Source organism: Rhinatrema bivittatum, chromosome 3 (assembly GCF_901001135.1).
Source record: "Rhinatrema bivittatum chromosome 3, aRhiBiv1.1, whole genome shotgun sequence".
Classification (NCBI taxonomy): Eukaryota; Metazoa; Chordata; class Amphibia; order Gymnophiona; family Rhinatrematidae; genus Rhinatrema; species Rhinatrema bivittatum.
In genome coordinates this window covers 292,857,897-292,883,664 of record NC_042617.1, presented here as the reverse complement: position 1 = coordinate 292,883,664, position 25,768 = coordinate 292,857,897, and the positions used below count along the sequence as shown (strand labels likewise).

Here is a 25,768-nt window from a genome sequence, read left to right as displayed (position 1 = left end):
ACAGTGATTTGAAAATGCAATCACTCTTCCGACCTAACTTGCCCACTTTGTTCATGCAGGTAGAAGTCTGTGCTCTGTCTCACAGCACATGTACTTTTACTCATATACAAGAAGGGGAGAATTTTCATACCATATTTTTACATGGGTAAGCACACATTTACCTATGTAAAAGCTTTTGAATATTGCCCCAGTGGAGCTTTAACATCTCCCTAGAAATGCACCACCCCCACCCCACCCTAAAAGCCCCTATTTTGTTCAGGTAAATTTATGCATGTAATGAAATTCTGCACATATTTTTAAGCTGCTAATAATCCACACACAGCACACAGGGTCAAGATACACATGCAACTCGTTTTGTTATGTGCCTGGATCCCAACTATGCTTTGGGTATTAAAAATGCACCTTTATTAAGGAAATGATCACCTGGCAATATCTTTGTCATGTGCTGTTAACCTCCTGATGAAGGCTTTTCCTTTATGAAGAACTAAATGCCTGGCCTCACTGTTGCCCTTGGTGAATAAGTTTCACTGCTCAATGGATTGAATAGATATGTAGAAATGGAGATTGCTGTACTGATTTCTGTTTCAGCATGCCAAAGTTACTTACCTGTAACAAGTCAGTGATATTATCTCATGCCACAGCGATGGAAAAGCTTTCTCAGAGCTGAGAAAGACTGAAGGCCTTTCTCAGCATGTGTGGACCCTTCCTGTGCAACTGCAACCACACAAGTTTCCTCAGTCCTTGTAGCAAGCTAACCTTCAGATCTAAGGGGAGGACGCTAGGGTTGTGTGGCTGATTTGTCCTGCTGTCTAAGAAGAACACCTGTAATAAGTAAGTAATTTTGCTTTTTCCATGGACAAGCAGGACAGTAATCAGCTACACAAATGAATAGTCCCAACCTGAGAGCTGCATATTAAACATTTATGTTCTTATATAGTCATGAATAACATGCAACCCGTGTTAGAAGAGATTGAAGGCAGAATTGAAGGAATAAAACAAATTTTTGAGAACTGCTTGACCAAAACTACTATTTTGACATGAAGCATTTTCTAGGCTGTAACAAGCTGAGAATGCGTGGAGAGACCAGGTGGCAGTTTTGCAAATATCTTCTATGGAAGCAGAGCAAAGATGGTCTAAGGAAGCTGCTGCAGCCCTGACTTGGATTGAAGTTATTGTTCTACTCAGCCAGAGCAACAAGAGATGCAATCAGAAATGCACATGAAAAGAGTTATTTTTGTAACTGAAAGCCCATGTTTGACTAGTAGAAATGTAGGATGAGTTTCCAAAACTACTCTGTTGTGGGAAATTTGGGTATACAGAGAGCATTAAACTACTGCTTGCAATTCATTTACTCTTTGTGAGGAAGTTAGCGCTATCAAAACAAAATCTTCCAAGAAAGGAATTGAGCAGATATGGGATTTCATGAGTTGAGTCAGAAGTTTATTTAGATCCAAAGGAGTAGGAGGATCTTGAACCGCAGCTTTAAGATGAGTTAATCCTGGGAGATAGGAATTCCTTCCTGCCAGATTTTCATGGACCATTCCTATAAGCATTAAGATGAACTCAGGCAGTTTTCAATCCTAAGTCAGATAGGCTTAAGAGGTATTGAAGCAAGAGGGAAACGGCACTTATTGGGGGTTCCTACTGACTTGTGAAAACCAGATAGAAATTTGTTTCCATTTAAAGTTGTAAGATCTTCTCATAAGTCTCTTCTTAATGCGAGAATAACCTTACTCATTTCAGAAGGCAACTGCATAGAACAGTGGTATTCACTCCCAACCCTTGAAGTCTGCTAACAGCTTGTGCTTTTGGGATATCTCTATCCTTGTTTTGGAGTAACAAGGTTACCTTGCAGGAGACCATCACCTTGGTGTGGCAGGAAATGATCCTGTAGCTAGGACCTGCCCTCCAGGTGATACCTTATCCTCTCGCACCAAGGATGTGTCTCTAGGGCTGTGTGCCCAGGAAGGGTGGGTTAGGATGGCCATTATAGTGAGTGATTTGATCATTAGAAATGAAGATAGCTGGATGGCTGGTGGACATGAGGATTACTTGGTAACTTACCTGCCTACTGCAAAGGAAGCAACCTTACGTGCCATGTGGTACATGTGGGTACCAATGACATGGGAAGGTGCAGAAGAGAGGTTCTGGAGACTAAATTTAGGCTCTTAAGGTAGGAAACTGAAATCCAAAACTTCCAAGATTGCATTTTCAGAAATGCTTCCTGTTCAGAAATGCTCCAGATGCAGGCTGAGCTCCAGTCTCAATGTACAGATGAGAAAATGGTGCAGGGAAGGTGGTTTTAGATTTGTTAGGAACTGGGGAACATTCTGGGGAAGGGGGACAAGTGCAAACTGATGCATGTAAGGGAACACAAAAGAAAATTATTCCTTACCTGCTAATTTTCGTTCCTATAGTACCAAGGATCAGTCCAGACAGTGGGTTATCTCCCCCTTCCAGCAGATGGAGTCAAATAGAACTTTGAAGGATGCTTCCTTATAAGGTAGTGCACCCTCTACTAATCCTCAGTATGGAGTATATCAAAGCAAAGAGGAAAATCAGGATGTATCAAGAACAACAGAATTAAGTAACAAATAACAGTGTGCAAAGGGCACAAAACAGTGTCAAATAACAAACTTGCAGAATGAACCATTAACCAGCCAAAGGAAAAAAGGCACTGAAGAACAATTTGAGCAGAGAGGCAATCCCAAACCCAATAAACAGTCAGGGAGGGCGTCTGGACTGATCCTTGGTACAACAGGAACAAAAATTAGCAGGTAAGGAACAATTTTCTTTTCCCTGTACATACCAGGATCAGTCCAGACAGTGGGATGTACCAAAGCTTCCCTACGTAGAGTGGGCCATGGAAAGCCCTGCTCGAATGACCCTAGAGCCAAAGGAGCCAAAAGTAGGAGACTGTATGTGTAGACGATAATGACGAACAAAGGTATGTAACGATTTCCAAGTTGCCGCTCGACAAATCTCCTGGAACGAGACCAATTGCATCTCCGCCCAGAAAGCAGCCTGAGCACGAAGAGAATGGGCCTTGACACACGCCGGAGGTTGTCGACCCGCTCCAATGTAGGCCACCAAGATCGCCTCCTTCAGCCAGCGAGCAATGGCAGTTTTCGACGCCTTGGCCCCCTTCTTCGGACCATGCCAGAGAACAAAAAGATGGTCCGACAAAGTGAAAATCATTAGTGACTTCCAGATAGCGAATGAGGATACGCTTGACATCTAGCTTGCGTAGATCCGCCGATGCGTCCACTGAGAAGGACGGAAGCTCTACCGTCTGATTCAAGTGGAACTCGGAAACTATCCTTGGCAGAAAAGCAGGCACAGTACGCAAGGAAACTCTCGAATCTGTATAACGAAGATAGGGTTCTCTGCACGAGAGTGCTTGAAGCTCCGAGATACTGCGGGCAGAACAGATAGCTACCAGGAAAACAGTCTTGAGAGTGATATCCTTGAGGGTCGCGGAATGCATGGGTTCAAAGGGTGGTCCGTCCAAGATTCGGAGAACGAGATTGAGACTCTACGAAGGATAAAGAGCGTGGACCGGGGGTTTCACGTGCTTCACCCCCCTGAGGAATCGGATGATATCCGGATGAGAGGAGAGGTAAGGTCCCTCTCACTGATGAAGTAAAGAGCCTAGGGCAAAGACTTGCACTCTCAGCGAGTTGTAGACCAGACACTTGTCCAGTCCCTGTTGAAGAAAAGATAGGATCTGAGCCACTGAGGCGGTCCGTGGCGACACAGGTATGGAGGCACACCAGTTCTCAAAAACTTTCCATACCCTGATATAGGAGATGGAGGGAGACGTCTTTTTAGCCTTGAGGAGGGTCGAGATAACGGCCTCTGGGTATCCACACCGTCTTAACCAGCGCCTCTCAAAAGTCAGGCCACAAGACAGAAGTACTCAGCCTGGGTGAAAGATACCGGACCCTGATGCAGCAAGCGTGGAATGTGACCCAGACGAAGAGGTCCGTCCACTGCGAGGTTGATCAAGTCTGCAAACCACGGACGACAGGGCCATTCCGGCGCCACTAGCATTTCCGGACCCTGATGGGACTCTATTCTCCGGAGCACCTTGCTCACCAGAGGCCAAGGGGGAAACATGTAGAGGAAAACGTGACGGGGCTAGGGGAGGACTAAGGCATCCACTCCCTCTGCGCCGTACTCTCTTCTGTGATTGAAGAACCGAGCTGCCTTGGCATTCCGGGAGGTTGCTATTAGATCCAGATAGGGGTTCCCCCATCTGTGGAACAGGAGATTCACCGCCTCCTCTGAGAGTTCCCACTCTCTGGGATCTAGATGTTGACGACTGAGAAAGTTGGCTTGAACGTTGTCTACGCCTGCGATGTGGGAAGCCGCTAGGCGGGAGAGATGAGTCTCCACCCACACCATCAACCTGTCTGTCTCCCAAGAGACATGCTGGCTCCTCGTGCCCCCTTGGCGATTGATGTATGCCACAGTGGTCGCATTGTCTGAGAGTATTCGGACTGTGCGATGATGGACGAGAGGTAGGAAGCGTTTCAATGCCAGACACACTGCTCTGGTCTCCAAGCGATTGATCGGCCAAGTTGCTTGGGACGGTGTCCACTTCCCTTGCGCAGAACTCATCTGACACACCGCTCCCCAGCCAGAGAGACTGGCATCCGTCATGACGATTACCCATTTTGGGATGTCCAAAGGAACACCCTGCAGACTGCAGAAACCATAGATCTGGCCAATACTCTCAGAAAGTCATATAGAGCGTCTGCTCCATATGCTATCATGGCCTCCAGGTGGTCTGCCTGAAGTGATTCCTCAGGAGGCAACTCCTGGGAGCTGAGCAGCTGTTGAAGCCAGCGGAGGCCTGCACGCTGAGCGAAGGAACTACAAATGGCCGCCCAGACTCCCAGGGCGGACACCTCGAAAACTCTCTTAAGATACATAGAAACATAGAAACATAGAAATGACGGCAGAAGAAGACCGAATGGCCCATCCAGTCTGCCCAGCAAGCCTCACACATTTTTTCTCTCATTCTTATCTGTTACTCTTAGCTCCTTGTTCTATTCCCCTTCCACCCCCACCATTAATGTAGAGAGCAGTGATGGAGCTGCATGCAAGTGAAATATCTAGCTTGATTAGTTAGGGGTAGTAGGGGCAGTAACCGCCGCGATAAGCAAGCTACACCCATGCTTATTTGTTTTACCTAGACTATGTTGTACAGCTCTTGTTGGTTTTTTTTTTTTTTTCTTCTCCCCTGCTGTAGAAGCAGAGAGCCATGCTGGATATGCATTGAAAGTGAAGTATCAGGCACATTTGGTTGGGGTAGTAACCGCCGTAACAAGCCAGCTACTCCTCGCTTTGTGAACTTCCAGCTTTCGATCTTGAAGATCTCACAAGGCTGCACCACCCGTTACTGGAATGGTAGCTCTTTTTGTCATCGCTGAGACTGCAGAATCTACTTTGGGAACCTTAAGAAGCTCCAGGAAATCATCCAGGAGAGGATATAGCTTATCCATGGCTCTGCCGACCTTGAGGGAGGTCTCCGGAGAATCCCATTCCCTGGATAACAGTTGAAGGAACGTGGGACGGGAAGGAAAGGACCTACAAGGCGGACATAGACCAGCCAGAAGGGGGTCCACTTTCTTCGCTGGTGGATTAGGCTCAGGTGGGTCCTGAGGGGCCTCAATGTCCAATTCCTGTAGAATATGTGGAATGAGGGGGTCCAGCTCATCCCTCTGGAAGATCTGCAGGACTCTAGGATCATCCCCTTCCAATTGAGCCGTAGTTGAAGGTTCATCTGGATCCGGGTCCTGCTGAGGAACAGACACCCCCGCAGAGGGGTGTACCAATCGGACCCTCGAGCACTTGAGGTGGTCGGAGATACCCCTGGTCCTGGGACCGCTGACCCTTTGGCACTCCCCACGGTCGGAGCATTTCCCAAGACCTCAGTGGAATCAGCCATACTGGGTACCTTTGGAGAAGAAGGTCCTGCCAAAAATTCATGGTGCTGGCACATTCTGGCCAGGTAAGCATTGTGAAGCAGGAGAACAAAATCCGTAGAAAACGGAGGTGGCCCCGATGGAGGAAGAATGGGAAGATCCCCTGATGGAGGAAAAGGCTCCAGAGGTGGAACGGGTGTCAAAACCGGCGGCTGAGATGAAAAAGGAGCATTCTGCTCTTCTCCTGCTAGCGCCGGAGCAGCCGAGTCTGGAGACAAAATGGCCACTGTTCCCGCGGTCAGCGGGATCGGGGCTGGCCCCTGAGCGTCGAGGCGCGCCAGAAGACGAGAACCAGAGCGGCCCGGCGGTTGAGAGGGTCCCGCCCCACCAGGGAGGCAAGCTGTACAAATTCCCTCACAGGAGAGCCTCGACCCGGGCTCTCCACAAGCACAGCACCTGGATGAATGAGGCATGAGGAACCCCGACCAAGCAGCGAGGGAACCAGCTGTTCTTAACACGAGAAACAGGCAAGGTTTAAAGCTGCGGGAAGCGGGAAAAACCTCCACTTCAGCCTGTTCTTCCTCATGCTCACCAGGTTTGTGGCTGTAAGAAGTGGGTAATAGCCTCTGCTTCAGTCCTGCTCTCTCTCTATCCCCTAGCGACCCAGAGATAGAGCCACAGAGGAATAACGCCTCTCTGTGCCGGCTGCCCCGAGGAAAACGGCGTCTCAGGAGCAGCGGGTCGTATAGCAGCCACAGAGGGAGAGGTCAGCACCACCGACTTGCACCCCGGAGAGAGGAAATAACCTGTCAAAAGGAAATAAAAACAAACTTACCCTGACAACAGAGATGGGAGGGGTGGGGAAAGCTGCAAATAGTACTGCCTGCAAGCTATAGAATGCTCCCACTAAAACAGGAGCGGAGGCTACAGGAAAGCTCTCCAAATAATTCCCTCAGAAAATTCAAAATTCAAAGATTTTTTTTTTAATTAGACTTGATCCATCCAAAAGAAAGGAAAGCTGAGGAAAATAGAGAAAATTCCTAAAATAGCTTTCTAGTCATCTCAGTGGGGAACGAAAGCCACCACTGTCATCTGCTGGAATCAAGAGAATACTGAGGATTAGTAGAGGGTGCACTACCTTATAAGGAAGCATCCTTCAAAGTTCTATTTGACTCCATCTACTGGAAGGGGGAGATAACCCACTGTCTAGACTGATCCTGGTTAGCCAGTCATGTTTTCAAGATATCCATAATGAATATGCATAAGATAGATTTGCATGCATTGTATGCAAATTTATTTCATGTATATTCACTCCTTCATGAGATCGTGTGACTTGACTTCATCAACAACAATTTTTGGGGCCATTTTGAGTCTCTGGCCCCAAAATCTGAAGCACAATCCACTACGCCACCTTATTAACCCAAACCAAAATTATTGTATACCATATCACAGGCTAAGTCTCAGGATTCCACTTCCTCTAAGGCAATACTTCTCAACCCAGTCCTCGGGGCAGACTTAGCCAGTCAGGTTTTCAAGATATCCATAATGAATATGCATAAGATAGATCTGCATGCATTGTATGCAAATTTATTTCATGTATATTCATTAAGGATATCCTGAAAACCTGACTGGATTTTGAGGCCAGAGACTCAAAATGGCCCCAAAAATTGTTTTTGATGAAGGCAAGTCACACTATCTCATGGAGGAGTGATGTTCTTGTTTGGCAGGGGGAATTTCAGTAGAACTATCAGATTTTGGAACTACAAATGGCATAGAATATGTTCTCTCAGAGTAGATTCAAAATGAATTAATATTTTTGATAAGGATGCCTTACCTTTACTTGTGGATGGCACTGGCAAAATCTTTTTTTGTGCGGTGTTGCTAGCACCTATGGGGCCTGCCCCTGAGTGCTTTGGCGTGAAAAACACAATCTTTCTCACACTTCGCTGGAGGAGAAAATGGCACCTGTGCTAAGACTTCTCTAAGTCTTGGCACTCAGCATGAGGGGATGCTGGCCTTTTTGATTTTGATGCTGGTCTCCTCTTAGTTGATCTGAAGACTTGATACTAATTCTTTTTATGTGGAGGCTCACGGTCTTCTTGCCCTGGGGGGCGGGGGAGGGCTTTCGGGCTCAGGCAGCACAGTTTGGTACTTTATGTGATGAGTCTAAACAGCAAACACAGCGGTTGTGTTGATCAGACAAGGACTTATTGTAGGAGCAGTGAGAAAATCTTTTAAAGCCCGGTTTGTTTCTGTCATCATGAAGAGGTAGTAGGCAGGATCAAACTCCACTTTCAGAGGAAAATGTAACACTAATAAAAAAAAAATGTTCAAAATTTTCTTTTTTTGGAGACTTGTGAAAATGAAAAGCACTTTCGTTAACAGAAGAAAAAATAATCAAAAAATTTGATACGCAGTTTGAAGAGAGAATAAAAGCTCATCTTTCACATAAACGGAAGAAAAAAAAACTGAGGAGACTCACGTGGCGGCGGCTGCAAGAGAATTTTCAGGTTTTCTGCTCTGAGAGAGCTTTTTTGTCTCGGCGCTATCGGATGACATCACCCACGTGGGTCCTGCCTGTCCACACAGATTGGTTCTAATGTGGTACAACCCTACTCTGATTAAAGAGGGGCGAACAGATGGGGCTAATTTAGTAGCCATATTAGTATTTTGAAAACCCTTCTTTGGTTTTAGGTTGGGAGTGGAGGGAGAAGTATGACGTTTATGGTTTCAGATGTTTACATGATGTATTTTAGTTGGGAACATGATTGTATGAAATACTGACTTAGCCAGGTATGCCTGGGCTAGCTTGCAAAGGGGGAACTTCAATTTTGTTCAGATATTTGATAATCATAGAAGTGTTTTTATGTATTTTGAATTATTGTTTGCATATATTGTAAATTGCTCCGAGTATTTACAGAAGAGGTGATTCATAAATACAAGGAAATAAATACAATAAAGAGAAAACCTTAATATATCTCCCATCTGCCATTGACTCAGCAAGTCACTCTATCGTCCTGTGCCTTAGTTTATTCATTTCTTTTTCCCCTATCCCCTTTGGAAGCTTTCACGCTGTCCAAGCATCAGAAATGAGCACTCTGGACGTCACCTCAGAAGTGTTTGCTTGTATGTTCCTGAACTAGTAGATAATAAAGTACTTTGGGTTCTTGTTTGAATAAAAGGCACTATAAAAATGCCAATCCCATTGATTGATCAACTTCGCAGCTTTCTCTGATATTCCTCTATACAGCAGTATTGCTTTAATGTGAATGGCACACAGCTCACTCAGTATTTTACCATCATGGGAAAGACGATAGCAGCAGGAGATGCTTTAATGACCCACAGCAAGACCAGACACGTCAGCTGGATGACAGTGAAGAGGTGCACTTTCCTCAGGGGCACATGCCGCAGGTAGATGAAATCAGGCTGGTGTTTTGCTGGCATGCCGAAGAGCATCAGTCGGTCAAAAAACTGTAAGACACAATGTGCAAAAGGGATGACAGCCCTCGAATATTATACAAATGCATTGTAAGACAGTACATCACACAATTGCTTACGATGCGGTACGAGCACAAAACTACACATCAGGGCAGCCCCTGGAGAATGGAGTTCAAATTCCAGCACGGCCCCTAGCATTGAGAAAAATCAACCACCTCCCTGAACCGCAGCCCTAATCTGGACTCTGCCACTAATTTTCTCCTGTGACTTAGAAAAAAAGAACTCGCTTGCCTATGTCAAACTCTGCCACTGACCACCTGTGTGGCATAAGGCAAGTCATTTCATCTACCTGTGCTGAAGTTTATAATTACCCTTCTGCCACTGGCTCTCTTAGAAGGTCACATGAGTATATTAAAAAGAAAGAAAGAAAAGGCAATGAGGTACAGTGTAAGAGAGAGATAACAAAGCATGTTCTAGCAGTTAGGACACAGTACTGGGAGCCAGGAATTCCTGGGATCTAATGTCTGCATGGATCTGGGCCAATTTCTTTTCTCCAAGTGCCTCAGGTCACCCTTCCGTAGCAGAGTAATAATAGCAGTAACAGCACTGTTTTTTCTCCTCTCTTTCTTCTGCGGAATATTCAATGGGAAAATATTCTTCTATGGAACAGAAGCAATGCAGCAGGGAAGCAAAATTTGCTTATCTGTAACACATGCTCTCTTGGGTCATGTGACAAAACCCAAGTGGTAGTGGCCCAATAGCTGCCTCATTTTCTCTTTAGCCAAGCTAACAAAGAGATAGAGCAGTTCTCAAGGGCAGACAGGCAAGCATATGTAACTGGAGATCTATCTTCAGAGAACACCTGTTACAGGCAAACAACTGAAGACAAGCAGATCGGCTGTCACACGTGTGGGATAACAGCATTAAAGCTTCCTTTGAAGGTAATCAGTCAGCTATATTTTCTGTATGCACTTAAGGTACCATTTTAATGTACGGCTTGCTGCTTGACTACTGTAAAAAACCAAAAACAACAAAACCCCCCCACAAAAACAAAAAAAAGCAAACAAAAAAAACCTGATGAGGCAAATCAAATTAAAGACATTCTTTTCTTTTGGAGAGAGGCCTGTGAAAAGAGAAACTCTAGTTGAGTGGGACTGCAGACACATGGTATCACTAAAAAACTACAGGTGCCTGCAAGATCCTGAGAAGTAAAAAAAAAAACCCCAACAACTTAAAATGTGCTGCTAAATTTGATTGGGGAACCATTTGGAAGAGAGCGAAAGTGACAAAAAATTTGCTAACAGCATTAAAGACATTCTTTGTCAGCTCAGAAAACAAGACTAATATTGCTGGCAGACAAAAAGAAAACTGAGGAAGCTGTGGGGCAACTACCATATGGAAAGCCCCGTTCCATCCCAGAGTCAGATCTTCTGCTATTCGGATCAAATAGAGCTGGGGATGCTGCAGAGGCAGCGCTCTCAGCTCATGGAAATGAGGGGGTGCAACATCATAAATATCACTGAAGGGCAACCCCTAGGGGCCTGGCATGACTGCAGGGTTCCAGACGAAGCTCTGGTGCATGGCCCCTGGTCTAGAACTGTTGCCGCAATGACCACACTAGGAATACGATCGGGGCAGGGGTATTATGAAATACAGAAAACAAAAATCTTAGGGTAGTTGTGAATGAAGGATCTGGTTCTGATTGGGCTAAGGAAGGAAACTGCCAAGTAAAAAAAAACAAACCAAAACACTTCTAGTCTTTACACTACATTCAGAGCATGCACAGTCACATGATCCACTTCAGAAAATGATGGATTTTTGAAGGTTTAAGGAAATGGATCCCCTAATAGGCTGAGGTAGTCATTTGGCAGATCTATAAACTCCTGTCATTAACCATACAGACATACCTGAATTCCTCGAAGCGAAGAGACGCCCATGTAGAGGAAGACACCATAAAGCACTGGCATTGGGATGAACTGACAACAAAGCAGAACATGTCAGCCACACGCACGCGGTCACAAACACAATATGTACAGCTGCAAAGATTGCATTGTGGGGAGTCAGACTCGGGAGACATAATGAGTTTTGATTATTAGACTGGAACATCAGTAAAAATGGTGTAATATATGTTTCTCTTTTCTTCCCTAATTCAAGGTCTCGGGCTTTGGTTTTTTTTTGTGTGCTTGATGCTCATTTCTACTTAAGATTAAGCACCTTTCTTTAAATTAATTCCCGACTGCGCAATCTCCGACTGATTAATATTTACAAATAAATGGTGCTCCCAAGATAATTACTGAATGGCTACCGAAGTCAATCAGGGGCACTGCATATTAATGGTTACTGGGCGCACAAACATGGGATGTTATTAAGCTTGTACCTTCAGAACACCGGTCATGAAGACGGAGCAACCCATGAGGACAAAGATCATGAGCCCGGTGAACCTCTGCTCGCGGATTCCCAGGAACTTTGGCTGCTCTCCCGGGGCCGAGCACTCAGATTCCAGCTTGAGGCTGTTGACGTGGGTGATGGAGAGGACAGTGGCTGCCACGAACCAGGGCAGCCCCATCACGGAGCACACGCCCAGCATCAGCCCGACCATCAGCAGGTCCAGGTGGTAGCCGCAGCCTTTCTGCAGTGGGGAGACAGGGATTCACACAGCTGTGAGACACAGGGCAGAGAAACTCGGGGACGGATGAAAGTCACGAGCCTACACACACACACGCATGCACGCACCCCAACTTCAGTGTCTGCGTGTGTGTGTCACGACATCAAACTGCACATAATCTGAAAGCTATAAATATTTAGGTGTGTCCATAAGAATTTTATCAGCTTCTCAACACTATCTACTTCACCTTAGTTTCAAGTTGTTACGAGTCCAGAAGAATAGGATTAAGGGAGTAAAAGCTGATCCGTTCTATTCTGACCAGAATGATGGACAAAAGCCACATCAGTTCAGTTATGGGAAACCTCGGGAGCCTTGATGTTTAATTCCTCCTCTACCAGTGTGAGGCCCCAGTAGCTCATACACAATAACATCTGTGTACAACAATACTTTTGCTATTGTTGGTTCAATAGTCACAGCTTGAAATTTTGTCTTACCTCTATCAGTTCTTGCTGTATTAGGCTCTCCATACTAGTCTGGACAGCTGGGAGTTTCAAGATGAGAACAATAAATCAGGATCTCACTTCTCTGGAGATTTGCCTGATACTTTCTGATACCAATGCTGCTGTTCCTTCCCAGCTAAGTAACTTCCAGAACCAGTAACTGAAACACACTACCACATCTCCTGCCCCCCTTTTACCTCTCTAGTGGGCTAGTGGAGCCTGGAGTACCCCCCTAGGCTTGGAGGAGTTACTGAAAAATATTGTGCCAGCTGACCTACGTGCTCCCCATGTCCCTATCATGTGACAGAGGCATGAGAAGCACACAGTTTGGCTGGCACCATCTTTTTCATTAATGGTCCTGGGCCCAGAGCCTAGAGGACATTAAGGGCCCCACCAGCCCATTAGAGTTGTAAAGGTATAGCAATGGTGGATGGCTAGGGTATATGCTAAAGAAGGGGAGGGGGGGGGGGGGGGTCAGAGGCTTGGGGGGGTCACAGAGGTCAGGGGAAACATTTATAAAAAGGGGTGAAGTTTGGGAGAGAGGGTAGTAGAGGGCTCTGAGCTTTTACTCTTTCACTTTTTTTTTTTTTTTTTTTTTAAACTATTTGTGCACTGGGACTAATTTAACAGGCGGGGGAGGGGGCAGTGCTGGGAGTCTCTCCAGACCTCCGGGATGTTTTTCCTACTTGTAAGGGGGGGGGGGGGGGGAAGGGTCACTTTGTTGGGCACTCAGACCTTTTAAACTCACTGCCCCAAGAGCAGTGTTACTCCCAGGGAAAGGTAGCTACAACTCCAGATTTGTAGAAAAGTTTCCAGAAAATAATGCAGCTTGCCATTTTTCAGGCAAACTATGTAATTTACATAAAATTACCTAGTAATGAGCTGCTTTGCATGCATTTGTTAGGAAAGCGGTTCATTGCCTTTCTTGTGTTATTAGAGCAAAATTAACTCATGATTTTTAAAATAACATACATTATCGCTGCATTAGGGCATTTACCACAGAACTAACGCATGTTTATTTGGTTTGCAGCGCAGTTGTCGTATCGGTAAAAACTGCTAGAGGGCTGCGAGATAAACTGAAACTCTGAGATCAAAAAATGACGTCGGAAGGTGAACTCTCTTTACGTGCGTTTAGAGATGAACTGATCTCTGAAATTTCTAAAAACATTTCAGCTATCATGGATGATAGACAATAAATTTCAAGCAGCCCTCGAGGATATCAAGGAAAGAGCAGAAAGGATTACTACAAAAAACTGATATTGACAATAGATTGGCGATGAAAGAAGTGAACACGGAATAACTTACCACCCAGATTGTGGCTTTACAGTGGGAAAACGTGCTCCTCACGGCCCGGACTGAAGATCAGGAGAACAGAGGTGGTAGAAACAACATCAGGATAATTGGTCTGCCAGAACAGCTTAAACAAAGACTCCAAGCTTATGCACTTTGTATTCAATATGGCTACCAGAAGCCTTAGGGTTTTCTTTAGAAACTGAGCCAGTGCTAGCTGAAAGGGGACATCATGTGGGCCCAGTTTTTGATTCAGAACTGCACCCGAGACCAGCGACGGTCAGGATTTTGAACTATGCTGTAAAGGCACAACTGATGCAGGCCTGCAAGAAGGGCAGCCTGGAATATCAAGGGAAAAAGATTTTCTTATTTAATGATAATTCTGCTAAGGTTTCTGCAAGCTGCAAAGCCTTAAATCCAGTGTACAAGGAGCTTGTATAAAGGAAAATTAGTTCTTACCTGATAATTTTCGTTCCTGTAGTACCAAGGATCAGTCCAGACAGTGGGTTATGTCCCCTATCCAGCAGGTGGAGACAGACCAAAATTGTGAGGATGTTCCTTTAAGGGGAGAACCTGTACACTAACCCCTTCAGTATAACGACTGTCAAAGCATAAAAACAAAGAATGAGACTAAATACAAAACTGAATCTTTATGGGTAGAAATCCCTTGTGTGTCGGGGAAGACTATAGTGACAGGAGTATACTACCGTCTACCTGGTCAAGATGGTGAGACGGACAGTGAAATGCTAAGAGAAATTAGGGAAGCTAATCAAATTGGTAGTGCAGTAATAATGGGAGACTTCACGACAGCGCTGGAGATAATAGCGCAGCGGCACAGGATACAAAGGTCGGAAGCGCAGCGGCGCTCCGCACAAGTAAGGCAATTCCGTCTTCAAATATACTGCAAAAGATTTCAAAAGATTTTATTAATTATAAAAGAGAAAAAGAAAAAAAGAGAATATTTAATTAAAGAAGTAAAAAGACATTTAATGGACCGATGATTAAACATGACCCTGTAAGGTTAAAAGTGTGGCTTACTGCCTAAATAACCAAGGGTGTTATGATGGTCCACTGTTCTAGATAAATTCTATGCACATTAAAAAATTTATGCGACGTTTGTTTTGTGAGACTTCAATTACCCCAATATTGACTGGGTAAATGTATCGTTGGGACACGCTAGAGAGATAACGTTCCTGGATGGAATAAATGACAGCTTTATGGAGCAATTGGTTCAGGAACAGACGAGAGAGGGAGCAATTTTAGATCTAATTCTCAGTGGAGCACAGGACTTGGTGAGAGAGGTAATGGTGGTGGGGCCGCTTGGCAATAGTGATCATAATATGATCAAAATTGATTTAATGACTGGAAGAGGAACAGTATGCAAATCCAAGGCTCTCGTGATAAACTTTCAAAAGGGAAACTTTGATAAAATGAGAAAAATAGTTAGAAACAAAATGAAAGGAGCAGCTACAAAAGTAAAAAATGTCCAAGAGGCGTGGTCATTGTTAAAAAATACCGTTCTAGAAGCACAGTCTAGATGTATTCCACACATTAAGAAAGGTGGAAAGAAGGCAAAATGACTACCGGCATGGTTAAAAGGGGAGGTGAAAGAAGCTATTTTAGCCAAAAGATCTTCATTCAAAAATTGGAAGAAGGATCCAACAGAAGAAAATAGGATAAAGCATAAACATTGGGAAGTTAAATGTAAGACATTGATAAGACAGGCTAAGAGAGAATTTGAAAAGAAGTTGGCTGTAGAGGCAAAAACTCACAGTAAAAACTTTTAAAAATATATCCAAAGCAGGAAGCCTGTGAGGGAGTCAGTTGGACTGTTAGATGATCGAGGGGTTAAAAGGGCACTGAGAGAAGATAAGGCCATCGCAGAAAGATTAAATGATTTCTTTGCTTCAGTGTTTACTGAAGAGGATGTTGGGGAGGTACCCGTAATGGAGAAGGTTTTCATGGGTAATGATTGGACTGAATCAAATCACGGTGAACCTAGAAGATGTGGTAGGCCTGATTGACAAACTGAAGAGTAGTAAATCTCCTGGACCAGATGGTATACACCCCAGAGTTCTGAAGGAACTAAAAAATGAAATTTCAGACCTACTAGTAAAAATTTGTAAACTATAATTAAAATCATCCATTGCACCTGAAGACTGGAGGATAGCAAATGTAACCCCAATATTTAAAAAGGGCTCCAGGGGCGATCTGGGAAACTACAGACCGGTTAGCCTGACTTCAGTGCCAGGAAAAATAGTGGAAAGTGTTCTAAACATCAAAATCACAGAACATATAGAAAGACATGGTTTAATGGAACAAAGTCAGCATGGCTTTACCCAGGGCAAGTCTTGCCTTACAAATCTGCTTCACTTTTTGAAGGAGTTAATAAACATGTGGATAAAGGTGAACCAGTAGATGTAGTATACTTGGATTTTCAGAAGGCGTTTGACAAAGTTCCTCATGAGAGGCTTCTAGGAAAAGTAAAAAGTCATGGGATAGGTGGCGATGTCCTTTCGTGGATTGCAAACTGGCTAAAAGACAGGAAACAGAGAGTAGGATTAAATGGACAATTTTCTCAGTGGAAGGGAGTAGACAGTGGAGTGCCTCAGGGATCTGTATTGGGACCCTTACTTTTCAATATATTTATAAATGATCTGGAAAGAAATACGACGAGTGAGATAATCAAATTTGCAGATGACACAAAATTGTTCAGAGTAGTTAAATCACAAGCAGATTGTGATAAATTGCAGGAAGAACTTGTGAGACGTAGATCCAGAATTGTACGAATACCTCCTGAATTTTTGGGGACTATAAAGTACCAGGAATAGAACCCTAGGCCTTGCTGGGAATAAGGAACTGGTTCTATTGCCTTGGACTGGAGGAGGAGGGAGACCACCTTTTCCAGAAGGATGGAATGATCGCATGTTCTCCACGTTGGTAGAGGTGGGGAGTCCGGTGGAATGGAGAGAAAGTTCAGACGATAACCTCGAGCAATTATCGCTAGGATATACTGGTCTGAGGTGATTGAGTGCCACCTGTTGTTGAAATGGCACAATCGACCTCCCACTGGTATGTGGGGCAATGGAAGATGGCTGCTGCTCTTTATGCAGGAGTCAAAAACCGGAAGCAGGGCCCAGCTGAGGAGCCGCTTGCGGTTTTTGTTTTCGTGTCTAACGAGACTGGGCTTTTTGAAATGGTCTCGTAGAACGGGTTCTAGTTGGTGGCGGGTAGGACTTCGTTGGGCAGAAGAATGACTTCTTAGAGTCCTTTCTGAAGGGCTGTTTTGAAGAGTACTCAGAAGGCATCAGAGAGAGCTGTCTTAGGGTCTCATGATGGTCCTTGAGTTCCGCCACCGTTCTTTGAATCTGCTCGCCAAACAGATTATCTCCTACACAGGGCACGTCGGATAATCTGTCTTGTACCTCAGGGCGAAGGTCGGAGGACTTGAGCCAGGCCCATCGTCTTGCCGAGATAGCAGCTGCAGATACCCTGGTAGCAATGTCAAAGATATCGTAAGATGATCTGATCTCATGCTTGCCTGCCTCAAAACCCTTGGTTTACTAGGGTTTGGAGTTGCTCTTGAAATTGCTGAGGCAGGGAGTCTGTTAAGTCTTGTATCTGCTTAAATAAGACCCTATTATATTGGGTCATATAGAGCTGATAAGAGGCAATTCTGGAGATGAGCATTGATCCCTGGAAGACACTGCGACCAATGGCATCTAGAAATTTCTGTTCCTTGCCTGGGGGAAAGGAAGTGTGAGGTTTTGATCTCCTTGCTCTTTTCTGGGCAGATTCGACAACCACAGATTGGTGATCCATTTGAGTTTTGCTAAAGCCTGGGGCTGACTGAACGTGATAGGTGGTGTCAGCTTTCCTGTGGACTGGAGCCACAGAGCCAGGATGTTCCCAGTTCTTTTTGAGGAGATCCAGAAAAACCTGGTGGATAAGGATGGAGGTTATTTCCTTGGGAGCATCCAGGAATTGTAACAGCTCCATCATTTGATGCCTGTCATCTTGTTCAGTCTGTAATTGGAAGGGAACCAATTCAGACATCTACTTCACAAAATTTATAAAGGAAAGGTCCTCTGGAGGAGAACGCTTTCTGCTTTCAGTAGGTGAAGGTGGTGAAGGCAAATCATCGGTATCTGGTGAAGAATCATCAGTCCAGGTGTCATAGGGATCCGCACCAGCTCCTCTAGGGACTAGAGGAGGACGGGGCGGTGGGATTCCCGAAGGACCTGGTCGAGGCTCCGAAGGACTCGAAGGAATAACAGGAGGCACCGATGAGGGCATCGAAGGCACCTGTGCAGGCATCGATGGATTGCTGGGTGGATCGGTGGCACTGGATGTATCGGTATCGGCAGAACTCCCAATGGAGGGATAAGGAACGGTGTTTCTCCTCCTGATGACAAAGCAAAGGGGAGGGCACCGGAGCCATTGGTGACCCAGGGTCCATCGGTGGAAAAGCGGACATAAGCGCTTCCATCCTCGAGAGCAGCGGTGCCAACGCTGCCGGAATCGGGTCAGTGGTCGGTTCCGCAATCGGTACCGGTGTCGGATGAACCTGGAGTCGATGCGTTGCCTTGTCGATGGCCTCCTGAACCATCCGGTCTAGTTCTTCTCGGAGACCTGGAGCAAGCAGCCCCGGCTCTGGAATAGAAGGAGGAAGAGGCATAGCCGGAGGGACAACCGTTAAAGGCGGAGTCGCGGCTCCCGATACCCTGTCGATGACCCAGTTGCCGAAAAGGTCGGTGCCTTTTCTGGACGGGGCTTCTTCGATGGCGGTTCTGACGATGGTGAGGTCGATGATTTCGCTCCCTCGATGGTCCGAGACTTTCGATGTCGGTGGCGATGTTTATCTCTACGATCCCCTTGGTCCTGAGGGGGAGTAGAGGGTGTCAAAGGCCGAGAAGTCATAGATGCCGGATGGTCACCGGCTGGAGGTCGATGCTGGCGCAAAGTTGACTGTGCCAGTTCTGACGACGTCGATGCAATAGACGTCAGGGTTTGAGCAAGGAAGAGAAGTTCCATCTTCTCCATTCTAGCCTTGCGACCTTTTGGTGTCATAAGGGCACATTTGGTGCAGGTTAGGACACCATGCTCACATCCGAGACACATTACACAGACTTTGTGAGGGTCTGTGATGGACATGGTGCGATTACAGTCCGGGCACCAGTGGAACCCAGACGCCATGGCCATGAAAAAATTGAGCCACGGTACGGTCAACGGCCAGTAGGCTGCGAGGGTCAAACTCGACGGTAATCGACGGAAAACGGGTAAAAAACTTACCAGAGTACTGCGGCTTGAAGAAGGAGGGACCCCTGTGGGGTAAATTAAATTTTAGTAATTCCGTGAGGAAAATTCCTGTCAGGAATCTCTGCAGAGCTTCTTAACCGCGTGGCTACTGCTGCTCGGAAAAAAGAAGACTGAAGGGGGACCCCTGCTGGCTGCAGGGTTAGTACCATGCTGGGCATGCCATGTAGGGGCCAGTTTAAGTTCTGGAAACTTTTACAGAAGTGTTCCGTGATTGGGCTCCATCCTGTGATGTCACTCATATGGGAGGACTACCATCCTGCTTGTTCTGTGAGAAATTTAAATACATCTAAGGTTTCCATGCACAGGAGGTGCACCTCTTTCGAAGGAAAGGAGGTTCTAGAACGAGGGGTCAAGGGATGAAGGTAAAAGTGAGTAGGTTTAGCAGTAATCTAAGAAATATTTGTTTACAGAGATGGTGGTGGATGCATGGAACAGCCTCCCTGTGGAGGTGGTGGAGACAAGGACAGTATCTCAATTTAAGAAAACATGGGATAAGCATAAAGAATCTCTGCGGGAGTGATAGGTTTTGTAGAGCTGAGCAATTGGTGTGGATGAATAGACGATCTAGGCTATATTGTCTTTTTTCTGCCATCACATTTCTATGTTTCTATGTAACAGTCACAACTCTCTGAATCACACCAGTCCCAGGTACTATCTGTTGTTAATTTTAAATTTATCTGCTTCGAATGGCTTTGTGCTTGTGAAAAAAGCAGGCTACAAATTTTAACAAACTCAAACTTCTGGAATCAAAAGTCCTTGATAATCTCTCCCCAGGAATCAGCACCACTCAAAAGTAACCCTGTGATATTGGGCACCCAGGTCTCACAGCCTGTGCAAGAATAGGGAAAAATGGTCATTTCTGCAAAACGTCAGAGCAGACTAGACACACAAAGCTTATTTCCAAAATAAAGGTTGCCTTTATGTGAAGACAAGATGCCCAGTATTTACTGCTCCTCTCATCTGGACAGTAGAGAACTCAGCTTCCTTCTGGGACCAGCAAGGGAAGATGGAAAGTAAGCAAATCTGGGAACTTTTGAGTTGTGGTCACCCTGAGATTGCTGCTGATTAGCAGGAGAGGGAGGAATGTAAGAGGAAGGAATAATGCGTATCATAGAATCATGACTGCCTATCTAGTCTGACCATTCACACCAACTGCTCAGCTCTAAAATCCCTCCCACTCCTTCAGAGATCACCTGTGCACATCCCATGCTTTCTTGAATTCAAATACTGCCCTTGTCTCCACCACCTTCATAGGGAGGCTGTTTGATGCATTCATCATCCTTTCTGTAAAGAAATAATTCCTTTAGATTACTCCTGAATCTATCCCCTTTTAGCCTCATAAGAACATAAGATTTGCCATACTAGATCAGACCAAAGGTCCTTCAAGCCCAGCATCCAACAGTGGCCAATCCAGGTCTCAAGTACCTGGCAGGATCCCAAAGGGTAAATAGATTTCAAGTTACTTATCCCAAGAGTAAGCAGTGGATTTCTCCCATCACTTTTCTATGTTCCACTCCCTCCCTACTAATCCACACTATCTCTGCTGCCACCACTACTTTTTCCCCCTCCAGGATAACCCCAGCATTCTTACCCTTCCTCCCTGATCCCAGCATTCTCCTTACTCCCATCCCTTTATAAAATCACAGCTCACAAACTTGTGCACCCTTAGGGGCCAATGCAAAACTGTGCGCTCAGTCGAGCGCATAGTTTAACCCGTGGTTGGACACGCGATTGACACATGTCCACAGCCCCTTATGCTATAAGAGATTAGTGTGTCCAAAATGCACATCCAACCCCGGCAAAACTAATAGCATTCATCACATGCAAATGTATTTTGATGAGGCTATTAGTTATTCACCCCAAATCTACAAAAAAAAAAAAGTGCGCTCAATCTGCACATTTTTACACTCAGAAATTGATGCCTGCACTGAGCAGGCGTTAATTTCTGAGCAGCCCAAAAAAGTTGTACAGAAAAGCAGATAATACTGCTTTCCTGTACATCCTACGACTTAAAATTGTTGTGATATTAAGTCGAAGGAACCAAAAGGTTTTAAAAGGCTTAAAACATTTTTTTTAAAAAGTGCTGGTGGTCAGGTTAGGGAAACGGACGCTCAATTAACAAATGCCCGTTTGCCTAACCCGTGGCTGTGCACCGGTTAGGAAAACGGATGATCGTAAAATTTGAGTGTCCATTTTCCTAATCCGCAGACAGCCGACCTCTCCTGGGCACCTGCTGCCAAGGAGGCACTAGGGGCACTCAATTGTCCCTAGCGCCTCCTTGGCAGCGCGACACCTCATTTAAATACTGAATTGCGCACCCAGGAGAGGTGCCTGGGCACGCGTTAGGAAAACGGGTGCTCAGCACTAAGCGCCCATTTTCCGCGCTCATTTATTGCATCTGCCCCTTGATCTATCCTCAGCTGAATCCCAAATCCTGGAATTACAGCTGCAGTTTCTCCCCACATGTTGCCTTGCAGGGTTTGTGTTCCAGGCTTACCCCCTCCCTCCCTACCTGCAGGCCCACCGAAGAGGGGTGGCTGGAGCAATAAATAGAGAAGGCCAGAGCTTTTTAGTATTTTCCCTGAGACCGGGCAATTGATGCAAATTTGCTGAGTCTCCAAAAATCTGGAACACAAAGTACAAGAATATTGGTATGTAAATCAGACACCTAATGGGAAGATTTTACACAGACTGCAGTTCCGGCTGTGAATCCCAACTGCACAGGCAAGTCTGCATCATCTGCCTCTCTGCTGCAGGTCTGCACACTAGCTGCTTCTAGCAGACCTGCAGCAGAGAGGCAGATCCCAAAGCAGACCTGCAGCAGGACTTCCCCAAAGCAGTCAGGATCCACAGGTCTTACCCCTTTGCCAGAGCAAAGGTGCCTGACAACAGACAAGAGCAGGCACCATCTTGAGAGTGGGATATTGGTGAGCTGGGCCCAGTCCATCTGTCCAGACTAGTATGGAGAATGACACACAGAACACCAAAGTTCTTAGGACAACAAACAGAGAGTTTAGTGTCATAAGATGTAAGCAAAACGTGTGCGCTGCATTTCAGCACACGTTCTCTTTATTCACACGCTAAAAAAAGCGTTAACTTCTGATGCAATAAACTAATATATGCTAAAGTATTGGGAATTAATAAAAGCAAGCTATCTTGAAAATGTGCACAGAAGACATGTTTAACGTGCATGAAACATATTTTTGTGGCTGGGAAGGTGTTATAAAAGAATTAAATAAATATTACATGTTTTCTATTTACATAAAATATGTGACTTGTTATACTGCCTTTCTAGTTAATCAAAGTGGGCTTATAATCAAATTTTCAACTTATATCATAATACAGATTAGTCATACCATGCACAAATCCCAAGTACAGGACCAAGAACTCCAGGTTCAGCCCCCTCAGACTAATATTAGCTCTAGGAGTTACATTTTTGGCATTAAGAAAATACAAGTTAAGCCAGTTCTCTTCTCTGCATTGGGAAGCAATAGCTAATGACTAACATTGGATTAGCATGAATATTGCTAATTTGTGTGCACAGATTTACAATTACTCATTTTTGTGTGCATATTTTTGTGTGCTAAACTCCTTAATAAATTGCTGAGTGCACCTTGCTGTCCTAAGAGGGAGCTCTGGGAAGAGAGGAGCGTCTGTGTTTCTCTTCCCTTCCCTATCTCACGAACACTCACCTTCAGCTTGTGCTCCTTCCTGTTGATAATTACAGCTGTGATCTGTTGGTCCATGAAGATCAAGATGGTGCAGAGAAGCGCTGGGATCACCGCAGCTAAGACAGTCCACCAAGGGTTTGGACCTATTGGATTCACAACCCAACCGCGATCATCTCGTGTTGGCTTGGAAGTAATCAGAACAAAAGCCCCAATTAAGCATTTCTTCTTAATTTCATTCAGCCAGAGAGAGGCCATCAGGGCCTGCTCACACGTGAACTGGCAACATTACAAAGAGTCACAGGGGGAGAAAAAAATAAATATTTTCTGGTGCACTTTACTGATTATAGTTAATGAAATATGATTAATTTAAAAACATTTAAAAGGGCTTCAGAGAACATCTGTGTCCAGAGTATATATTCCAGTGCAAGTCCCCCTCACCTGAAGCATAATATTTTTCCTATCAGGGAGTCTCTTGTGCGTGATTCTGATACCTGACCTAGGGACCCTGCTCCCTGAGAGTGCTGCAGAAGCAGCATGGAGGGGAGCTCTGCATGTGTGCATCTATGCAATTGATCAACCTTTACAAAAACAACATCAGAAAATATTTTTCCACAGAAAGGGTGCATAGATCAGCTTCCCAGACAAGGTGGCGAAGACTAAAACAGTAACAGAATTGAAAAAAAGCCTGGGATAAGCACAGAGGATCCCTGGTTGCGAAGAACTGAAAGGAGTATTGTACCAGGAAATAAACTGGGCAGACTACAGCCCAGATCAAGGGTACCATTCCCTCTTGCCCCTGAACCCCCTCCCCAATGAAGTGCACCAGAGTTTTTGCAATCGGACTACACTCATTACCTTGAACACACTTGGGACTTGCAGCTTTGGCGAGGGGACTCCAATCAAATAATCAATTATCACCATGGTGAGGATGGTGAGGAAGACGGCAAAGTCGCTCACCATGGAACGTACCTGGGGCAGAAGGAAATACAGGTGTTGGCAGAGACATAGCAGAAGTGACATATTGTGAGTAGGTGGGCAGAGGGGAAAAGTATGCCGGTGTATCTGAAGGTTTACAGGGTGTGCATACATTTCCCCAGTGATGGGGTGAGAGGCTGTGGTTTATTTTTTGGCAAAAAGGGAATGGGATGGTGGACAGTATATTCATTTCTGCCCCTCACACACCCTACATATAACTGCTCCATGTTGGCTAGGATGTACAGGGATTTGTTGGGGGGAGTGGGGGAGCTGGTTAAAGAATTTACTAGCAAAAGCATTGGCAGAAGGTGAACATTACTACCTTCTGTGTGTGTTGCTATGCACGTTTTGTGGGGTTTTGTGCTGGAACAGTCTCTGCTCACCTTTGTAGGAAAATAGTGACTGGTTCTGAAGGTCTTCAGCGTGCTGGACAAGGCGAACGTGGTAAAGAAGAGAATACAGGACCAGAAGAGAACATCGGGCGTGTAGGGCCCATGGTGGCTACATGCAGGGCCAACAAACTCCCCATGCATCTCCTGGCATTGCTAAAGAGAAAAATCAAACACACACAAACAAGAATAAACCCCGTACACAAACAAGTCAGGAAAGAGAGCATGAAAAAAAAGCTAACACTACAGGGTAAGCTAGGAGCTCTCTAGATAGCACTGTAGCACCCTATGCTTCTGGGACCCAGCGGAAAACAAGGGGCTGATCTTAATCCAGCTTTCCCAATCAAACGTACAAAGTAAGACACTTAAGACCTAAATTTGTTCGTCCACCTTTTCTATTATATAAAAAAAATTCTCAAAAATACATTCAGCACCTGATCCCCTACCTTGTACTCAAAAAACAAAACAAAACAACATAAAACAAGTGGTTAGTGTGCTAAGTTCCCATCTCCTGATCCCCTTCATTGTTACCAAAAACATTTCTGTTGTCTCAAAACTAACCCCCTCCAATCTTGCTCTTTAAAAAAAAAAAAAAGAATAAGTACTGGAAGTCCCACAGTCCCTCAATCCCCTCCCTACTTATACCCTCCTCCCTCTTGGTTTCTGAAAAACTTTTGGGTGTTCTAGGGGTGAGATGTCTGGAGAGGGAGGTAAATGGGTGGGTGCACGGGATTTTTTTTTTTTAATATAAAAGAAAGGAGAGGATCAGGAAAGGGACTTCAGGAGTCTGGCTCTTTTTTTTTTTTTTGGAACAATGGAGAGGATCAAGAAGTGGAGGTTTTGGGTACAGGTCACTATTTTATTTTAATGCAGGGAGGGGGTTTCTACCCATTGTATCTATGAACTTGTGGTTCTGATTTGTTTAAGAAAATCAAGAACTGCAAATGCATAGATGCAACGGGGATAAAACCAGGACTGGCTCAGCCTGTCCCTGAGGCACTGGAGCCAACTGGTAACACTGTTTGCCTCTTTTTCAAGGTCAGCAGGGGGCACTCAAACTACTATTCCCCAAATCCCCACCTACCTCTCTATGCTGAGGCTGAAAGCTTTACCTCTTCACTGATTCCATCTGGGATCACGTGATCTGAGATAAGATCCTAATCCAGACCCTCCGTGTAAATGTGCGTTGATCCATCCGCTGGACAAGTGGCACCAGCCAAATGTGATCTTTTAATCAATAGCCTGTTTACTATTAATATTCTAAAATCAGACTCACTCATTTTTTTCTTTGGACCTCCCAGTTTCCTCCTGCTCCTTTGCACTTTCAGTTCAATCAGAATTGGGATGGGATCTGATGCCATGAGCCTTTATTCACAACTACCTGAGGTTTTTTGCCCTATTTTATATCCAACCCTTCCCCCCCCCCACCCACCCACCCACCCAACTCTCTTGCCAAACTTACCTAGTCATTATAGTGTCAGTCCCTCCAGAACACTGAAATCATGAGCCTTGGATCTGGCCAACAGGTGTCAGCCATAAGCAATGACCATGACTCCTTCCCCTCCACCATATCACCAGCCCCAGCCAACCTGGGGAGTGGAAGACCAGACTCGGGGTCAAACGAGGACTTGCTGCATGGCAATGCACA

The 25,768-nt window shown here is 45.2% G+C and overlaps 1 protein-coding gene across 1 annotated transcript in view; it reads right to left on the bottom strand.

Moving 5' to 3' along the window:
- The window catches only part of SLC4A8 (solute carrier family 4 member 8), a 408,829-nt gene that overhangs the window by 30,193 nt on the left and 352,868 nt on the right, over nucleotides 1–25,768 (bottom strand). The window contains exons 17-22 of the mRNA XM_029594968.1: nucleotides 24,115–24,276; nucleotides 23,612–23,725; nucleotides 22,778–22,939; nucleotides 11,749–12,000; nucleotides 11,279–11,347; nucleotides 9,231–9,404 (exon numbers count right to left, since the gene is read on the bottom strand). Of these exons, the coding sequence (XP_029450828.1) occupies nucleotides 9,231–9,404; nucleotides 11,279–11,347; nucleotides 11,749–12,000; nucleotides 22,778–22,939; nucleotides 23,612–23,725; nucleotides 24,115–24,276 (933 nt within the window). The remainder of the gene's footprint in view (nucleotides 1–9,230; nucleotides 9,405–11,278; nucleotides 11,348–11,748; nucleotides 12,001–22,777; nucleotides 22,940–23,611; nucleotides 23,726–24,114; nucleotides 24,277–25,768) is intronic.